The 19627-nt window shown below is 48.5% G+C and overlaps 2 protein-coding genes across 4 annotated transcripts in view; one reads left to right on the plus strand and one right to left on the minus strand.

Moving 5' to 3' along the window:
- The window catches only part of LOC133209421 (GDP-fucose protein O-fucosyltransferase 2-like), a 150720-nt gene that overhangs the window by 91564 nt on the left and 39529 nt on the right, over nt 1-19627 (plus strand). The gene's annotated exons all lie outside the window — the stretch shown is intronic.
- The window catches only part of SLX9 (SLX9 ribosome biogenesis factor), a 48304-nt gene that overhangs the window by 3648 nt on the left and 25029 nt on the right, over nt 1-19627 (minus strand). The window contains exons 3-4 of the mRNA XM_061348117.1: nt 8444-8512; nt 3817-3970 (exon numbers count right to left, since the gene is read on the minus strand). Of these exons, the coding sequence (XP_061204101.1) occupies nt 3817-3970; nt 8444-8512 (223 nt within the window). The remainder of the gene's footprint in view (nt 1-3816; nt 3971-8443; nt 8513-19627) is intronic.

Below are 19627 nucleotides of genomic sequence, written 5' to 3' on the forward strand. Positions count from 1 at the left end.
GCAGAGTGCCAGCACTGGCACACATCAGGTAGTATACACAGTGCCACAGGTGCTCAGCAAGAAGAAACTTCCAGCCCGGCTTTGGATCCTGCAGTGGGGTATCAGCTGTCAGTTATGTTTTAAGATCACAGAAGCACAGAATCCTACACTGGTTTGGGTTGGAAGGGACCTTAAAGCTCATCCAGTCCCAACCCCTGCCACAGGCAGGGACACCTTCCACTAGAGCAGGTTGCTCCAAGCCCCTGTGTCCAACCTGGCCTTGAACACTGCCAGGGATGGGGCAGCCACAGCTTCTCTGGGCACCCTGTGCCAGTGTCCATCCATCAGATCCAGGCCTCTCCAATCTCGAGCCAAGGATATCATGTACAACAGTGTCAAATGCTTCGCACGAGTCCAGGTAGATGACCCTAAGCCCAGCACAGTGTGTCCCAGCATCAAAGCTCCCTTCCCATCCAGAGAAATGGATGTCAGCCAGGGTGAGCAGCAGAAAGCCTGTGCAGTAAAGGGCAGATCAATGCCTGCATGCTGCTCCTGTACCCTTCAGAGCCCTCAAGGTCACCCTGGCATTGCCTGAGTGCTCACAAGGAACAAGAGCACACAGAGCTCCAGGGGTTTGAGCAGCTCCTGTCACACTGCTGCGTCCACTGGGACTGCAAGACACAGAAGGAGCAGGAAGCATCTCTGCTGTCTTCATGTCCATTAACTGCTCAGCACAGGAACAGCTTGTCCCAGTTTGCCTGCAGTCCTTCCCAGAAGCACAAAGAAATCCCTTCTCAAGCTGGATAGCAACCCATAGTCACCAGAGAAAGGGCTTGCCACAAGTCACCATGACAGTCCCTTCTTGAAGGCTTTCCAGTTCCACTCAACAGCTCTGCCCCACTGGTCTAGGAGGTTCAAAAGGCTCTGCCTGAATTCCCCCCACCAAGACACCAGGATGCTGCCTGTTCACTTGGACCATGTTAGTAGCCCTGTTTCATTACACTTCATTGCCTTCATTCATTATAAAACAGAATAAAACCTTCACTGTAATGCTCTCTTACCCAGCAGGAGATCAAATTCCTGGAGAATCTAATCTTTTATTAATAATGCTGACAAATCACCAGAGTATTACCCTGCATTTATGTAATGATTCAAATCCTATAAAAGCCTCCTCTGATTATCTCAAACACTGATGCACACACATCCTCATGCAGTCCAGGAAGCCACAAGCCAGCAAAGGGGAAGAACAGCCCTGTACCTTCTCCATGTACCAAGGGCTACTCTTTGGTTGGCATGTCACAGGCAAAACCAATCTGCCACCCCCACTGTGCCCACAGCAACTGGTGATGGGACAGTCCTGAAGTTCTCAATCAGGGCTGGACTTCTCGCTTGTGTTGTTCCATAGGCCCATTGGGCTTTCTAGATAGCAGAGCCTTGCAGCCAAATTGAAACCAGAGCCAGAGCCTGCACTCAGGCTTCCAAAGCGAGAGAAGGGCTGCCACACTTCCACAGGAGGTCTGATTCTGAAGAGCTGCTCTGGAGATCTGTGCAAGACCACTGAACACTTCCAAATGTGCCACACATCCTCTGCCATGAAGCGTACTACAGAAGAGAAGAGCTGGAAGGACTATTTTGGCCAGTGTTCTGCCTAGAAGCATCCTGCGGCAGATGGACAGACACGGATAAGACCAGGGCAAGCAAACAGCTTCACCCTCTCCAGCATCTGCAGCTTGTGCCAGCTGCATTTCATAGACATGTAGTAACCTTCCATGGAGCTCTCCTCACTGGATTTGTCAGGTTTGCCACAGGGTTCCCTCAGCCACCACATCCTGCTGTAAGGAGCTCTGCAGAGCTCTGAGACTTCTGCTTGCCTACTCGCTAGCTATGTTCCATGTGCTTTATTTCTCATACTGGAAAAGAAGATGAACAAGTTACTTCCTAACCACATCACACTTGATTTTACAGACTATTACATTCCCAAGCTCTTTGCCCCTATCTCCTGTCTGGGCTGAGGACTCCCCAGCTCATTTAGTCACACCAAACTGTGCCAGATCCTGCACTGTCATCCTTGTCAGACGTCTCTGACTCTTTACAGCTCTACTCTATCTTGAGAGCTGGTCCAGAACTGCAGCTGCAGGGTATTTGTACTGGATGAAGCAATCACCCAGAAAAGGAATTCCCAAAGGAAGGACCCTACCTGTCCTCCCTCCCCTACGCATACTCGGAGCAAGCCACCGTCCTAGATAGGAGAGGCTCAGGCAACAAGGGGGCTGGGGGAAAATGATGAAAGAGAATTACTTCTGATCACCACCTGGAGTCACAGGCCACATGTGGTTGTGGCACATGCTCACAGAAAGAGGGCAAAGCCACCTCTTCAGGCTCATGCTGTGCCCTGGCACAGAACTCCATCCAACCAACTCTCAGTGCTGTGCAAAACTTGGAAACATTTGCGTGCACTTTTGCTGCTCATTCCCACTGAAAGAGAGGCCTCAGGCAGACTGAATGGCTGCAGAAAGGGAAAAAAATGCTATTCAAAGAATTAAAAGCCAAGTTAAGGAAGAAAATATGTTCCCATGTTTAGATGCAAGGTTCAGAGCTGCTGTTTGTTTGAGGAGTGGCTTTCCAGAAGCACAGGAAGCTGCTAACTCAGCCATGCTCTGTAGGTTGGAGCCCCACCTGGGTTAGAGTTCACTGCTGGGGAACTGAGCAAGTCACAGGAAGGTTCGTGGCATCTCCAGCCTGGACCTACAACCAAAGAAGCGGATGTTTTGCCAGACAGCCTTTTTCTTGGCTGTTCTCTAATCCAAACACTTGCTTCTTAACGTCAAAACAAGTTTCTAGTTCCAACCCCTAGTGAGCAACTGGAAAGGAGGTACAAGTGATAGTGCAGCACACAGAGCACTTTCATTCTGCACTAGGAGATGGAAAAGCAGCTTTAACACTGACTGGATGATCTGGCAGAGCACTGCAGACAGGCTGACAGCTGGGCTGGTTCAGGCTCCTTAAGGGGAGACTTCAGAGCAGCTTCAGTGCCTCAAGAGGCTACAGGAAACCTGGAGAGAGGCTTTGGACAAGGGCCTGTAGGGACAGGACAAGGGGAATGGCTTTAACCTGCCAGAACAGGGGAGACTGAGATGAGCTCTTAGGCAGAAGCTCTTCCCTGTGAGGGTGCTGAGGCGCTGGCACAGGGTGCCCAGAGAAGCTGTGGCTGCCCCATCCCTGGCAGTGTTCAAGGCCAGGTTGGACACAGGGGCTTGGAGCACCCTGCTCTAGTGGAAGGTGTCCCTGCCTGTGGCAGGGGTTGGAACTGGGTGAGCTTTAAGGTCCCTTCCAACCCGAACCATTCCATGACTAAAAAAGAAAAAACATAAGGGCAGCCAGAACCCACCCTGCAGCTGGCTGGGATGGTTGACATGTGGGTGTTAGAGATCAGAAATAGCCCTTCTCTTTCAGTAGAATAAAGGGAACAGAAACAACATCTTTCTATTCATGTCCAGGATCACACTGCAAGCCAACAGAGTGAACAAGGAGTCTGGCCAGAGTGTTAATGTCTGCTCAAAGGGCTTGAACTGCCACAGAAGCAAGCCCGGAAGTTCTGCCAAGCCTTCCCTAAGCAATAAAACTCCCCTTTTAGCTGTAGATTCATAAGATACATGTAAGCTTTTTCCCTGCAGCAAGTGAAGCATGGAAAGGGGTGAAATGGTGTTTATAATGAGGCCCTGTTCCCTTGACCACTGGCACTGAGCTTGCACTGGCTGTAGCAACAAGCTGAACTGTATGACACTCCATCCTGCAAGACGAAGGGAAATACACAGCCCATCCCTAAATGGCACATACCTCTTGGGTGGCTTCCTGCCCCTGCCACCACTGGTCAGGTCAGAGAGCTCGGGCAGGGCTTCCATCAGTGGCTGCATGTCTCCCACCACAGGTGTTGCTTTCCGCTTCGCTTCGGCTTTTTGCTTCTGCTTGGCTAACTTCACACTCTCTATTTCTGAATCAGAAACAGGACATTACTGGAGGAAGGGGAAGTGTTTGCAGGAGATAACCCTGGAGCTAAGGAATTTAGAGGCTGCTTCCCCATTGACAGAAAAACAAGTCAGAATTCATTGAAACCAGGGGAAGACTGAAGAATACTGCAGCTGGGTAGTTCCCTCTCTTCTGCTTGCTTCTAACTATGTATCTCTACTGACATATGCAAGGGAAGTGAAATTCCCAGCCGGATTTTGTCTGAACTGTTTCCATCCCTTGCAGTGTTCATTGCACACAGTAACATGGTGCAGGACTTGTGGGGTGGACAAAACCACACTGACACCTCGCATGGAATTAGGAGAAAGAAACAAGAGGGGAAGGGACAAACCAAACAGCTCCACATGCAGCGTTGAACAGTCACAGCCCCATCTCTGCTCTGCTGCTGGGACCAAATAATAGTCTCCTAGCACAGGCAAAGGAGATGGACTTCACTGCAGTTGTTTACCTGGTTTGGAGCAAGTCAAGGTCTCACTTTCATGACTCAAGATGGAGCTCAAGCAGTCAGATAGATGCTGGATAAACTGGGCCCTTAGAAAAGCACTGCACCAAGTGCAGACACAGAGGCCACTGGCTTTTCCTGGAGTCCATGTTCACCAGTCTCCCTGCAACAGCTCTGAGCAAGGCTGTGGGCACATAAGGCTCTACGCATGTTACAGCAATCTCCCTTCTTGGCCATGGGAGCTAAGCACCTAAACCCATACACTTCTGCCTCAGTCCTTGAGGCTCCCTGCTGTACAAACAGCCGCCCAAGCCCTATAGAGTCAGCAGCCTCCAGGCTGAGCTCCAGCAGAACATGTTCTTCTCTAAGACAGCCTACAACAGCCCAGCACTGCTAGAAGCCCCCAGCTGAGCTCCACGATCATAGAGCCACAGCCTGGTTTGGGTTGAAGGGACCTTAAAGCTCATCCAGCTCCAACCCCTGCCACAGGCAGGGACCCCTTCCACTAGAGCAGGTTGCTCCAAGCCCCTGTGTCCAACCTGGCCTTGAGCACTGCCAGGGATGGGGCAGCCACAGCTTCTCTGGGCACCCTGTGCCAGCGCCTCAGCACCCTCACAGGGAAGAGCTTCTGCCTAAGAGCTCATCTCAATCTCCCTTGTTCTGGCAGGTTAAAGCCATACCCCTTGGCCTGTCCCTACAGGCTCTTGTCCAAAGCCCCTCTCCAGGTTTCTTTTAGCCCCCTTAGGTACTGGAGCTGCTCTGAGTCTCCCCTGAGATGTTCCAACTTGTCCAAGAAGAGCCTTGATGATGCCCTCAGGAACAGTCAATGCTCAATGGGACCCATGAGCTCCTTTTCCTTCTGCTAGGTGATCACCACATCTGGAAACTCACTGCATTGCCTCGACACCCACAAGTATAAGGGATACATGATGGAGGACTCTACCTTTTCCATGTGCATCCAGCAGAGGCTACAGCAGAAGAGCTGGCTTCTGCTTAACATCTCATACAAGTGTATTGCATGGAAGAGCCTCAGTGCTGAGCTAGCCCTGGTCTCTTCTCCCAGGTAACAAGACAAGAGGAAACGGCCTCAAGCTGCACCAGGGCAGGTTTAGATGTAGCTGAGGAACAATTCCTTCCCCAGAGGGTGCTCAGGCATTGGAACAGGCTGAACAGGGCAGGGCTGGAGTCACCGTCCCTGCAAGTGTTCACACACCGTGGAGACGAGGCCTCAGTGCCATGGGTTAGTGGTGGCCTGGGCAGTGCTGAGGAGCAGCTGGACTGGATGAGCTTAAAGGGCTTTTCCAGCCTGGTTGAGTCTATAGTGGAGCACAGTGCCAGTGGCCATGGGGACAAGCTGGTGACACAGGGAGGCCAACAGCTTCCAACACAGCACAGCTACAGCAGCAGGACCAATCGGCACAGGTATTTCTGGTGGGAACATGAAAGCAGCCAGTTCCACTTACAGACCGCAGGAAAGATGCCTCCTGCAATTCTGAGTCTAATCCTGCTGCTCATGTTTAAGAAAGCAGAACTTTAAACCCAACTAATTCCTTTAATGCCTTTGTCTTGTTTTCTCCCCAACTTGGCTGCGTCGAAGAGCAACAGCTTTTCATGAAGTGCAATTTTGCTGTTCGTGGCTGTTTGTGACAAATCTGGATTGTAAACGCTTCTCCTCACAGCAATCCCTGCCAAGAACCCAGCTTTCTGTTCTGCATCACTTCTTTTTTTGGTCTGGCTTTATGAAGCTGACTCCTTCCGTGCTTTCATAAACAGTATGTGCTCAAAATTTTCAGACACCTGATTCTGCGCAAACATCCCAAATTCCTTTCCTATGAAGTCTTGTTTGTCTGAGGAGCCATGAGATATATGTATTTTTAAATGTGCATACTTCTAATGGCTGAAGCATTACAAATCTTTTTCCCCCTCTCGTGTCTCTCCTGAGATTATTTATTGGAATGGGAGAAATCTCCAAGTTTTGCATTTGCACTACTGCGCTGAACTTTAGTTCCCAGGGTCTTGGCATCCAGTGTCACAAAAGCAGCTCTGGGACAAGAAGAAACAACAAACTCTCCGGAAGATTTAGGAAAACAGGGATGTTTTCCTAAACATCCAACTTCTCCAGTCTAAGCTAGGCTCTCTTTTGGGGTGGCAAAGGTCACAAAGAGTTGGCAGAGTTATCTGCATCCGATAAAAATCAATGCTTTTCAGTTGACTCCAGCTCTTTAAGATCACAATGTTAGAATGCCAAGTTTCATTGAAATATCTCCATTTCTGGAAATATCAGTTCATTTCACTCCATCAGCTAATAATATCAGTTTCTTTAATGTTTACCTAGGGTCTTTCCAGCTATTCCATTTTCCTCAATAACAAGCTGCACGCCTGGTACTAACCCTGCCTGACTTGAGTTGCACAAATCCCCAGGTATTTGTTACCCTTAACAAAGCATTTGCCAGGGAATGCTCGGATTTGCCAACTAACTGGCCACAGTTTAGAGGGGGAGTTAAGGGAGCCAGCAATTTAAGTAGTTCTGTGTCTGTAAAGCACTTCTAACACCTAGTATCTTCTACGACAGAGATAATTTGGTCTGAAGTTTTTCCATCTTGGAGTTCTCAAAGCAAAGCCTCTGCATTTCCTTTGTATTCCCTCAGCTTAGTGATTTTAGAGCCAAGAGAGGAGGAAAGAGGCCACAGCAAGGACAAAATAAGATGTTATTGTGAGAAAGACTAATGCTACAAAGGCATAAGTGGAGGAGTGCAGGTACCCTGCTCCTGGGCTTCTCCTATGGGAGCAGCACTGCCACCTCACTGCAGGAGCATGCCCCCTGTTTCTTGCAGATGACACAAGTCCCATGTACCGTTTACTTTGGATTCCTTCATAAAATGCTGCTGAGGACATGGCTTCCCCCATGGCACCTGGTACCAACGCTGCTATGAGGGGAGGGAAAGCTCAGCTATGCTCCAGCAGCCCTCTCCTCTTAGGAGCATCACAATTACAGGTGGCAGGTCAGACATTAAGTCTAGCACAAACACCTATGCTTTGTGTCCAACAGGGACACCAGGGGTTGCAGATGACAAAGGCACTCGTTATTGGTTGGTGACAGGGAGGAGGAGGAGGTTTCCTTCACACTCATGGTGTTAAATTATCCCCTCTTATTTAAAAGGAGGCAGAGATAACTTCACTGCAACTGGTGAAATCACAGGTTGATGGACTTGAGCTCAGACCTCAGGAGCAGAGAGCATATGGTGTGGCAGAAAGCCACATCTCTGTCCCAAACAGAGTCTGTCAGCAAATCTGTTGACCAAGAAGGTGTTAAGGGAAAAAAAACCTGTCCAAGAACAGTTCCAGGTGGCAAGAGGAATCCCTCTGCTACAATGGGTAGCACACCATCATCTTTTACTGTGCTGAGATACTTGAAGCACAAATACAGACACTTCCCACAGGAAACACAAACATTTCAGCTGTGGGCTGGTTTTGTTTAGCTCATATTTCACAGCCAGACTGACTGGTAAGTGGGTTCACTGACCTGTGGCACATGGGAAAGAGCAGTAACAGAGCCAGCAGTGTCCAGAGAATTCTGTTACAGAAGGGTTGGAGGGTCCATTGCAGGCTTTCACCGCAGAAGCTTGGATTAGCTGGTGGGGCTCAGCTCCAAGGCTCTCCTACCATCCCCATGACTCCACTACATAGCTACTCATATCAGAACTTTAAAAGGTACAGAAACATGCTAAACCTACACATGCAGAGTGTCCTATGTGGGTAAATAAAGGCTTTATGTAGTCACTTCAATTACACATGGAGGAAGAGCTGGGGCAATGACTCAATCTCAGTGGCTAAACAACAGCTGGGAGAGTTTTACCCCATGTGCTACGGGGCAGATATGAAGGGTCCTGAGAAGCACTGCCCCACACTGCCACCCAAACCCCCCAGACAGAGAGAGACTCAACAGCCCTACACTGTGATGCCTGCGGTAGCGCTGTGTTCCAAAGGAGTACTTACTCTGTAGCCATCTTTCCTTCCTCAGCTTCATTTTCTCTTTTTTGGAAAGAACTGTTTTTTCTTCTAAACCTAGAAGAGAAGAGAGACATGAGACATGGCTTCTGCACACTGATTCAGTGCTGGGCTCTTCCCAAAGGCACCATTCAACCCTTGACGCTTTTGAACTTGCTAGCAGGTTGGGCAGGCTGCAGGCAGGCTGGGAGCTACACCTCAACTTCTATCTGAACAATCAAACCCATCTTGCTGTCAGTTAAGAAGGAATGGGCAAGTAGATCAGATCAGGTAGCTCTTTGAGATAAGCTTTTAAAGACACCCTTGCCTAGTGTCCTGCATGAACCTGGTCTGGGAGCTGGTGTTTCTTCTGAAGTAAATGGGAAGACCTGCAAGTCCCATAACTGGGAGCAAGAAGCAAGTTTTAATCTGAAAACACTCAGGCTGATAAAGCTAAGGAGGAAAACATGGACTGCAGACATGCAGAAAGTTGGGGCTGTTCAGCCTGGAGAAGAGAAGGCTGCGTGGAGACCTCAGAGCAGCTTCCAGTGTCTGAAGGGGGCTATAGGGACTCTTCATTAGGGGCTGTAGTTATAGGACAAGGGGTAATGGGCTCAAACTTAACCAGGGGAAGTTTAGATTGGATATAAGGAGGAAATTCTTTCCTGTTAGGGTGGTGAGGCACTGGAATGGGTTCCCCAGGGAGGCTGTGAATGCTCCATCCCTGGCAGTGTTCAAGGCCAGGTTGGACAGAGCCTTGGGTGGCATGGTTTAGTGGGAGCTGTTCCTCACAAGGGGGTGTTGGAACTTCATGATCTTAATGTCCTTTCCAACCCTAACTATTCTGTGATTCTATGTAAGAGGGAGAATGGTGACCTGACATGGCTATTGGCATCCCCCTGCCCAAGCAACAGCCTCAATGCCTGCCTGGACAGCATGTGTCAGGCAAGGGAAGGACTGCAAAGGGTCTGAAACACCCGGATGTTGTGGCAGCCTTAAGGAACAGCCCATTACCAACAGCTTTTCAAGCAGGTTATAGCAGGCAGCCTACTGTAACCAAACACAGTATTTAAACCCAGCTGTTGATGGCCGAGATCCAGCACCAAATAACGTCACAAACAGATTTACCAGTGTTCCTCTGCAGACGCTATAAAATTTTATCTTATCTCTGCTGTTTAAACAAAAATTGACTTTAGTCAACTTCTCTCCTGAAATGTGCTGGGAATACTGCTACAGGAATGCCAGTGGAGGAACAAGCTCCCCAAAGACCACTCCTCTTCCCTTATTCTTAAGCCTGGAAAAGAAAAGAAATACTCATTCTCTCCTCAGAAGAACCAGGAGAAAGGGTTTCAATGCAACTCTGAAAATAACTTATTGTGGACAACTCTGAAGCTGTGAATCTCTCAAGGTGCCTTAAACAAAAGCAGTACCGTAACTCAGTCATTTCAGTGGCTTAAGATCAGAACAAGCCTGCTGGGGCTGCAAGGACTTCTTCATAAAGACAAAAACCACAACCATGTTCTGAACTGAGGCCAGGTTGGACACAGGGGCTTGGAGCACCCTGCTCTAGTGGAAGGTGTCCCTGCCCGTGGCAGGGGGTTGGAGCTGGATGAGCTTTAAAGTGCCGTGCAACACAAACCAGTCTGTGGTTCTATGAATCTATGAGTTTCTAGAGGGCACAGAGAATGAAGCTGTAGCTTTCACTACCTCAAGTCCCAGAAAAATACGTTACTACAGTCAATGCACTTAAGAATTGAGAAATAAAGTTATCACTAACTTAGACTGCCCAGGGATGTCCTGAAGGGTTTGCATGTGACTGATGCTGCTATTCATTTTTCCATCTCCTGCATGAAGCACCAATGCACAGGAACCATGCTACACCCAGACCAGCAGAACAGCCCTGCTCTCCCATAGGACCAGGCAATAACAGAGACAAATATTTCATCCTGTTAAGGGCAAATTTCCTCAATTTGTTTGCTGTGGTATCAAAGGAGATGCTAAAACAACTAATTGCATGTTCCAATAACCAAGTCCCAGGTCATAGAATCATAGAACCTTCGAATGGTCTGGGTTGGAAGGGACCTCAAAGGTAGAACCATAGACTGGTTTGGGTTGGAAAGGACCTCAAAGCTCATCCAGTTCCAGCCCTGTGCCACAGGCAGGGACACCTTCCACTAGAGCAGGTTGCTCCAAGCCCCTGTGTCCAACCTGGCCTTGAACACTGCCAGGGATGGGGCAGCCACAGCTTCTCTGGGCACCCTGTGCCAGCGCCTCAGCACCCTCACAGGGAAGAATGTGATCACCCTGCATTGCTGTGGTTTCAGGGATAAAAATCAGATGAATCACCAGAGCCCAGAACACAAACTGTGCCCGATGCTCTCTGATGGGCTGCCTGATCCTGCCCAACTTTCAGAGATGAGATGTGCCCCCTGATCTGAAAACACACGTCTTACTCCCTTGGGCAAAGAGTGCTCAGTGGGATTTGTTGGTGAAAATAACTAAATAAAGCAGCCAGCCAGCTGGCCAGTTCCAGTAACAACAGCAACTCACATTTAGGGTTTTTTTTCCCCTTTTCTTTATTTTTCCTCCCAAACAGCAGCAGAATATTTAAGGCAACACAAAAGCTGTTTTCTTGGCGGGAGCCCAGCCTCGCTGCGGGCCAGGACTGGTGGCTGGTGGCCAGGCTGGCAGCAGCAGATCACCGGAGGGACATGGGGAGGCCACTTTTTGCCCTTCTGTGCTGCCTTCTCCCCAGACACCTCCACTTTGTCTACCCAACCTACCTCTGCGGAGGTTGTTTTGCTGCTGGAAGGTGCCAAAGTTGTGTTTGGCAGCTTGCAGTGATGATGCAGAGTGCCAAAGCCACTGGAAACCCACTGGAGAGCAGCAAAGGCAGAGTGTAGCTGGTTAAATAACAGCACGGGTTGTCCCCAAGGTAGTCTTTTTATTTTCATTTAGCTTGCAAGCACCACTGAGATCAAAGCCAGGCCGCAGCTCCAGCTTAATTATTTTCCTGTGAAATCACAAGGGTTTGGGTTCCCCCCCTCCAACCCATTCCACATGTAATTTAACAGCACATGGCTTTGAAAGCTGGTGCAAGGAAGAAAGGTGAGCAAACCCCTCCTGCACCAGCGGAGGGCAATTCACATCCTGTAAACTTGACAATTACTCCTTTTGGCAAGGATGTGTTTTTTCTTTCCTCTGATCTGCACGGTACAAAACATCTCAAGTATAAACAGATGATAAAAGCCAATAGGTTTTTCCCTCCTACACATCAAGCGTTTGATACCATGCCCCAGTTGTCAGGATCCTGCTTTCCTGATGGACCAGTAGGTTTGGGTTTTGGACTACAGCAAAAAGGTTGAGGGCTTTTATTTGGTAAAGGACATCTTAGACTGGAAAAAGAAATTATTCATATTTTTACATATATAGATATATATATGACTGCCTTTCCTAAAGGACTTCTTTGACCTCAGAATTCCTCATTTGATCCTTTCTAGGCATTCAGAAAGAAGCCAGACTGTGTTAAAGCTGTAACACTTCAGGCTTTTCCTAAGTCCCAAGATCCCACTATTTGAGCCCACAAGCAGGAGGGTGAAAACAGGCTTCCCATTCCAGGAAACCTCACTGACGACTTAGCCATGAACAGAAGTATCAACTATGAGCAGAAGTAGCAAAGAAACCTGTGCCTGATCAATGTTACATGAACAGAGGAGGGTCCTTCAGCCCTGGGCGTCTGCTTCCCCCTGTGCAAGGCTGCAGTGAAGCATCAAGTCCCCACTTTGGTATGAGCTATTAAGAAATAGCACGTAGTATTCAATATTATTCCCAGAACTCCAGTGACACGTCAGGAAAGCTGTTGCTGCTCGAAACATAATATTTTGGCGAAACAGGGTACGGTATAAATTGAAGTTAAATAACAACAGCTGTGTTAATTTTAGCCTCAGTTGTATAACAGCAGCAAAAAGGAGCATACGCCTACAGCTGTGGGGTGAGTTCACTGAAGAAATTCAAAGAGGACGCCCAAAAGCAGAAGATTGGGTATGTTTGGGGTTTTGTTTGGTTGTCTGAAATTACACAGTGCCACTTGTAAATTGTCTGATACCTCTTCCCACTGAAAGGGCCTGGGAAATGGGAACCACAGGCTCCTGGGGTGAACACACCCATGGTATGACCTGACAGATGCCAGTGCAGAACCACTGAAACTCATAGAACCATAGAACGATGGAACGGTTTGTGTTGGAAGGGACCTTAAAGCTCATCCCGTTTCACCCCCTTCCACTAGAGCAGGGTGCTTCAAGCCCCTGTGTCCAACCTGGCCTTGAACACTGCCAGGGATGGGGCAGCCACAGCTTCTCTGGGCACCCTGTGCCAGTTCTTTTTCCTCTGGAAAGAAGGTTGAGGGACAACTCAGGCCAGGCAGAAGATCCTGCAGATGCCCTGCAACAGAGCTGGTGCTCTCCCCTGCTCCCAGCTCCCAACCAAGGGACTCCAGCTCCACTTCTCACTGATGCACAAGTGTCCAGGGAGTCTGTATCAGTAAGGGGAGGTGACAAGGACAGATGCAGGGGGTTGATCTCTGGCCTTTTTCCTTCCCCTTGCTCTTATAGGAGCCCCTGGAGACAGCTTTGTGAACAGAGCCCACGGTAGGGGGGTGTTGAGGTTTTACCCAGGCTAAGCCCTGCCACCTTGAGCAGGCTCATGAACCAGTGGTGGAAGAGAAGACGAAGCCCCTGCTGGGACAGAGCACATTTCACCATGGATACAGCATTTGCTTTCTATGTTCCAAAACAAGATATATTATTTTTGTTCACGCTTAATTGTTACACCAACACGTAGGCTTTCCTCCTGTCCCCTCTGAGGAAGGCATCCTATTTTAAAGTGGGATCTGCATTCTCAGCCCTCCCAGATCCCCATGTTATTTGAAGCAGAGTTTATTACCAAGCCCAGCTTCCCATTGGAGACACAGAGGAGTAGTGTGACTCACGTCCTCGCACCAAGGTCATGCCTCTGTCAGGCCTGGTAAACATCCCCAGGCTCTGACCAGCTACAGCAAGGACACAAAACCTCCCTCTGCAGAAGAGCCAAGACTCATCTCTAGTTAGCTGCATCAGCGCACAAGTGACATGCCACATGGAACGGGTGCAGTTCCCCTCAGGAGGTGATGGGGAAGTCACAATCTGCACAGCAACCGGTGAAAGGTGACTCCAGAGACAAAGTCTGTCCTCCCAAGCAATGTCTGGAGTGCCTCAGGCACACTCAGTCCCTGCCAAGAAGTAAAGGTACCTTCTCTTCCTCTGCCCCAGGCGTTTTTCACTCTTCAGAAGTCTCCGGTGTTGCCATGTGCCCTGTCCAGCATGGAGGCTGACAGGCACACAAAAGGATGCTCATGTGTCGCTGTTCTTAAAGCCACTTTTGCAGCTGGAAGGTTATTTCCATAACCAAGGCAGAAAGAGGTGACATGCCTCGGGGAACCTGGATTTCTGACCCAAGCGTGCCACAAGGATTGTGAAATGCCTTGTCTGAGGCAGGTGCTTGATATTGCCACTTCATGGCACAGAGAGATCCAAGAAACTACCGTGAGCCTCCTGATGGAGATCTGTGGCTGTCACAGGGAGCTCATTTTATCTGCCGGTCTGCAGGCTCTTCCCTGGGAAACACTGTATTTTGCTGCTCGAAGGTCAGCTTGCTTCAGGAGCTATCCTCCCCGTAAAACACACGTAGGGTACAAACACTGTGGGGTCAGAGGGAGAAATACCCCACCATGATTTCTGTACAACACAGCCACCTTAGGGGAGAAACATTAACTGGGGACAGCAGGACAACCACGTTCTGTTTCGTTTCTGCATTTCCATTAGTGCCTTTCGTGTATTACCTCCGTCCTACTGCTAACACACTGGAGGAGAGCAAATTAGGTCAGACCCATCCCCAGTCCAGGACACCAAAACACTTTTTTCACATACATTTTGCTGGTTTTAGAAAGTTTAGCATGAAAAGAAATTGTGCATCTATTAGCACATCCTGCTGAGTCACTGGGTAGTGGTGAGACTGAAGAGGGAGAATGAAACACAGGATACCAGACAGACAGTGCCACTGTCTGATATCAGACACGCCGTGCTACTTCTCCTCTTCCTGGCCAAACAAGCATTAGGAGCCACAAGAGACAAAGGAGCTGTAGGAATGTTGGCTGGCACCTACAGGAGGAGGTCTTGCTTATAGCAGACAAAGTGAACCAGGCACTGAACTCATCTTTCAGTAAACCTGGCTTTAAGCAAACCCAAGGGGATGAACCATTTGACATCTACTAGAGCTCTTGAAACTCTGTATGCACAAACTACCCTAGCTGGTATATTTTTACCTTTAAACTGATTTGTCCTCATTGCACTGCAGATACGTAGTTCTGCCTGCATAATGTAGAGGATACCACTCACCAACCTTTCTTCCTGCCACTTGCACATTTGGCTGTCCCTTCTCCGGCAGTCTTAGATGACTACAAGCAACAGCCAAACCAACCTGTGTGCTTGGCAGACTGGGTGGTACTCTCTTCCTGTTCTTCCACTAAGGAAGTTGTTCACATCTTCCTCAAATGCTTCCCTGCTCAGAGAGAAACACCTTTTGGCAAAAGGTGCAACTGATGAGGATGTTACTGCACCAGTGCAGGAGCTCCACATCACCTGCAAGAAAGAGCATCCCCAGTAGCGCATCCTCACCACCCAGCCAGGTCAGCTTCTGCCTGGATTCAACACAGCTTTGAAAGAAAAGATGCTGGATTACTTTTAACTTATTTCCCTTCATATCTTTTCTGCAGCCAGGAAAACAAAACAGTCCCTGAGCTGTAATACTTCAAACCTCACCAAACAAAGGCAGAAAGGCTCACCCGTAGACAGATGCCCTGGGAAACACATGCCATGTCAGCGACTATTTAAGACCAGGTGTAAGAAACAGGGGTTTCCAGCTTTGTGAGAATCAGTTTGCTTTGAAGAAAAGCCATTTCAATTCCCCCTACCCTTTTTCATGTCCACAGGGAATAACAAAAAGCAGGGTGATGTACATGCAACAAGTGTGTGTACCTTTCTTCCAACAAAGCAGCAAGATGTCCTCCACAAGTATCTTCAAGTCCCACAGCACAAACTAAGATATCCTTATTTGTCAAGGAATGGCACGTTTGAAAAGGTTGACTTCTTCTTTGCTTCCTCTGGCATGTACTTGCTTTCTGTTCAGACCCATAAACAGTTTAAGTACCTGTCACCACAGTGAATTGTATGCCCAGCAGCAGCTCTCAGTAAGTGCTGCTGCTGCTGCAACTGGTCACCCAGGCCAAACAGAAGAGAAGCAGGATGGAGGTAATACAGGAAAGGCACTAATGAAAACCCGGGAGCAAAGTCAAGGGATTAGGGCATCAAAGCACATCTGAGGCAATCAGAGCAGCTCAGTTCATGAGATTTCTTCCATGTTTCCCCACAAGCCATCTTGTCCTTCCTGCATACACTTCTCTGATCACAGCAAATTACACAGGGAACAGCCACAAAAGATAAGGATTTGCCACATCTGCATGTGAGGCAGAGTGAATTGCAAAGCCTTCTTGCAATCAAGCTGATCCAAGGAGATGTAGGTCTGCAGCAAAGCCTCCTCTTTCCCACACTCAGCCAAGAAACTCAACCGTCTCTAACCTCCTGCCTTGCTACTGCTAGCACAGAAACCCATCAGCCAGTTTCTGAGGGTGATTTCATGGCCTGAGGCACCTGAGGGAGCAGAACTAACCAGGCTTACTTAGCTTTCAGCATCCATGTAGAAGTACGAGACAGTGGAGCTCAGGCCAAATGCTGACTGAGGCAGCACCAGGGGAGCCTGAAGCCGCAGTGCATTTCCCTCCCTCACCTAAGGGACACACGTCTAATCTGCTCAAGATATTCCTTAAGGAACACCAACAAGTGAATCTCTGCCAGCTCTCAGGCTGGAAAGCTGGTGAGTTGTACACTGCAATTAAACATTACCACACAGGTAAAGTGGCTTCCTCTGTTGCCATGGAAGCCCAGCAAGCTGCTGTTCCTCCTCCTCCTTTCAGCCAGCACTCACACAGTTCCTGGGAAGTAGCACAGAAGCTTGGGTATGAATCACTCCACAGCAGTCCATGCATTTGCAGCCCAGGTCAGTCAGAGAGTAAGCCAGGATTGAAAGCAGCCTCATTACTATGCTCTTCTCATAGAATCACAGAATGATGGAATGGTTTGGATTGGAAGGGACCTTAAAGCTCATCCAGTCCCAACCCCCTGCCATGGACAGAGACACCTTCCACTAGAGCAGGGTGCTCCAAGCCCCTGTGTCCAACCTGGCCTTGAACACTGCCAGGGATGGGGCAGCCACAGCTTCTCTGGGCACCCTGTGCCAGCGCCTCAGCACCCTCACAGGGAAGAGCTTCTGCCTAAGAGCTCATCTCAGTCTCCCCTGTTCTGGCAGGTTAAAGCCATTCCCCTTGTCCTGTCCCTACCTACCTTTGTAAAAACACAGCAGGGGGTTGGAACTGGATGAGCTTCCAACCCAAACCAGTCTGGGATTTTATGATGATTCCTTTGTGAGCCCACCCTCAGTTTTCGTGCAGCAGGGAAAGCACACAGATCTGTGGCTCCCTTGTGAGAAAATACCTGTCCTTGCCAAACCAGAATCTGAATTCACCTTGGCAACCAGGTTCCTTCAGCACACATCTATAAGGCAATAATGACTCACAGGTTTGCCATCACAACCCCAAACCACGAAGCGTTGGGGGCATGCAGAGGTGTCGTTCTGAGCTGCCTGCCTCCTGCAGCAAGTACTGTACAAAACCACAGCCACAACAAAGTGGGACCACCACAGCAGACCCCAGGGAGTCTGCAGCACAACACAGCCTGGACAGTCAGCAAAGCCCCTTCCACAGAGGATAAAAATGTGTACACAAGAGCTGTTTGTGTGGATACTGCAGTTTCAGTGGGGAGCAGTGGGAAGAATCAAATATAAAACCCTATAAAAAGCTTGAACAGCAACAAATATCTAGAATGAGATTTATTCTGAGCCCAAAAGTAATTCATATTTATCAACAGGCAGATTCTCTCCTCAGGGCTTACTAAGGGACATAGACTAGTGAAACATCCCTATGCTTTTTGACAATGCCTTGCAGGTATCTATTTTAAAGATACTTCCCCCCAAATATCCTTTCCATTCCTGCTCATAAGATTGCCTTTGATTACACCGTTCTTGGACAAGTTCAATACCTTCTGCAGTATGACACGGTGAAAGCTCTAGAGCTGGAAGTGGTACACGATTTGATTTTACCTGGTGCTTGTCATCTATGCAAAATGCCAGGAAACATTAATCCTTCTCTTTGAGCTGTATTATTAGCTACCAGGCAATTAAATGGGCATTCTCTAGGGAAGTTTTCCATTTCCTGCCACTGGTTCCTATAATTTGCACTTGTTTTGGTACCTGGCATTTCTCTTACATGTGTATTCTTACCTATCACTCCATACGTGCTCTTTTAGCTCCTCAGAGGAGCCTGCTCTGCTCACTTGTACTTGTTATTACATTCTCAATGCAATGATTTACTGGTGATCCTGCAAACCAGTCCCCAACTCCTTCCCTAGGTTTGACAACAGGCAGATTTCCCACCTGAACGTCTTCACTTCAGTCCTTAGCTTCTGAAGAGCTCCTTTAATGGGACTGCAGACGAAAGACTTGTTCTATCCAAAATACTGATCTTAGCATTGAACATTTGTACAGAGCTGAAGCCACCCCACACCTCAGACAGTTCTATAGCTCCTGCAAATGGTGCATGGGAGATTTGGACATAACTGACATTTATCCATATTCATGTTCAGTATACCTGTGTTTTAACCACAGGTATTTCTCCTCAAAACACACAGCAGAGAACTGTGCTGCTCTGTATTTTCTGCTGCATTTCCCTCAGCGCCAACACCGTGATCTGATGGGGTGCTAGAGGGAGAGAAAGGGCAGACAAAAGGCAAGAGAGGGAAAAACTAAAGTATTTAAAGATGCTCAGAGGAACTGCAAAGGCACAGAGTGCGAGACGTCTGAGGCAGACAGCTATGTCACTGTCAGGGGCTACTGCAGCACTGGCAGCAGCCCAGCCGTGCACTGAAGGCTGTCTAGAACATCCTAGAACAAGTTGTGGAGCTGCTCCTGGAGTCCCATCTTCCCCTCAGCATCTCCAGATAATGTATTTCATGGATTCGGTAGTCTGTTGGTAGAAACACTGAGTTTTCCTCAGTTCCTTGTGTCCTGGTTTTGGCTGGGGTAGAGTTAATTTTCTCCCTAGCAGCCAGTACAGTGCTGTGCGTTTTGGATTTAGTCTAAGAATAATGCTGATAACACACTTGTCTGTCTTGGGTCTTCTTTCTCTTTTTGTTGTCTCTCTTTTCAATACTACTACTATTATTATTATATTACTTCATATCAATTATTAAACTGTTCTTATCTCAACCAATGGGCTTCTACCTTTCTTTTCAATTGTCCCCTCCATCCCACTGAAGGAGGAAGGAGGGAGTGTGGAACTTAGTTGCCGGCTGGGGTTACACCATGACACCTTGCTCCAGGTTTATCATCTAAAGCCGTTTTCCCTCCCACAACTGGGAAAAAGCAGGATATGGGAGTGAATCAGACACACAATATAATCTGAAATTATTTATTTCAGCTGAAATGGGTCAGGATGGGCAATGGGACTACATCCCAGTATGCCTTGGTGAAACAAGTGCCTGCAGGAATCTCCACCTGAACTGCCTGACAAGGCAGGGATGCAGTCAGTAGGAAGAGCTGCAGCTGGATCTCTCCTTGGATGAAGATAAAGGAAAAGAGGCAGGAAGAATCCCAAGGCTCAGCACTTCTGGAACTGCTGACAGACACTTGCTCTGTCTGAGAAAGGGAGATGCTGACATTTTTCAGGAAGCCCCCAGAAGGCAGGATGTTAACTGGAAGTATTGCAGCCTGGCTTCCAACAGATGACAGGATTTAGCAGGAGCCACTGAGGTGGTGTAAGGCTTCTTCTGGAAATTTATGACCAACAGACAATAACTAGCAGGAACAGGCAATAAACAACAGGACCAGCAAACCAGCAATGCCCAGACCACCATTAGCCAAGGGACTTGCAACTATAAGAAGGCAAAACCAAAGGCAAACACAGCTTTTCCGTCCCAAGGTCTCTCTGTG

The sequence above is a fragment of the Neopsephotus bourkii genome, unplaced genomic scaffold, assembly GCF_033783945.1.
Source record: "Neopsephotus bourkii isolate Nb327-2 ecotype Australia unplaced genomic scaffold, CSIRO-AGI_Nbou_v1 NB_335, whole genome shotgun sequence".
In the NCBI taxonomy this organism is placed as follows: Eukaryota; Metazoa; Chordata; class Aves; order Psittaciformes; family Psittacidae; genus Neopsephotus; species Neopsephotus bourkii.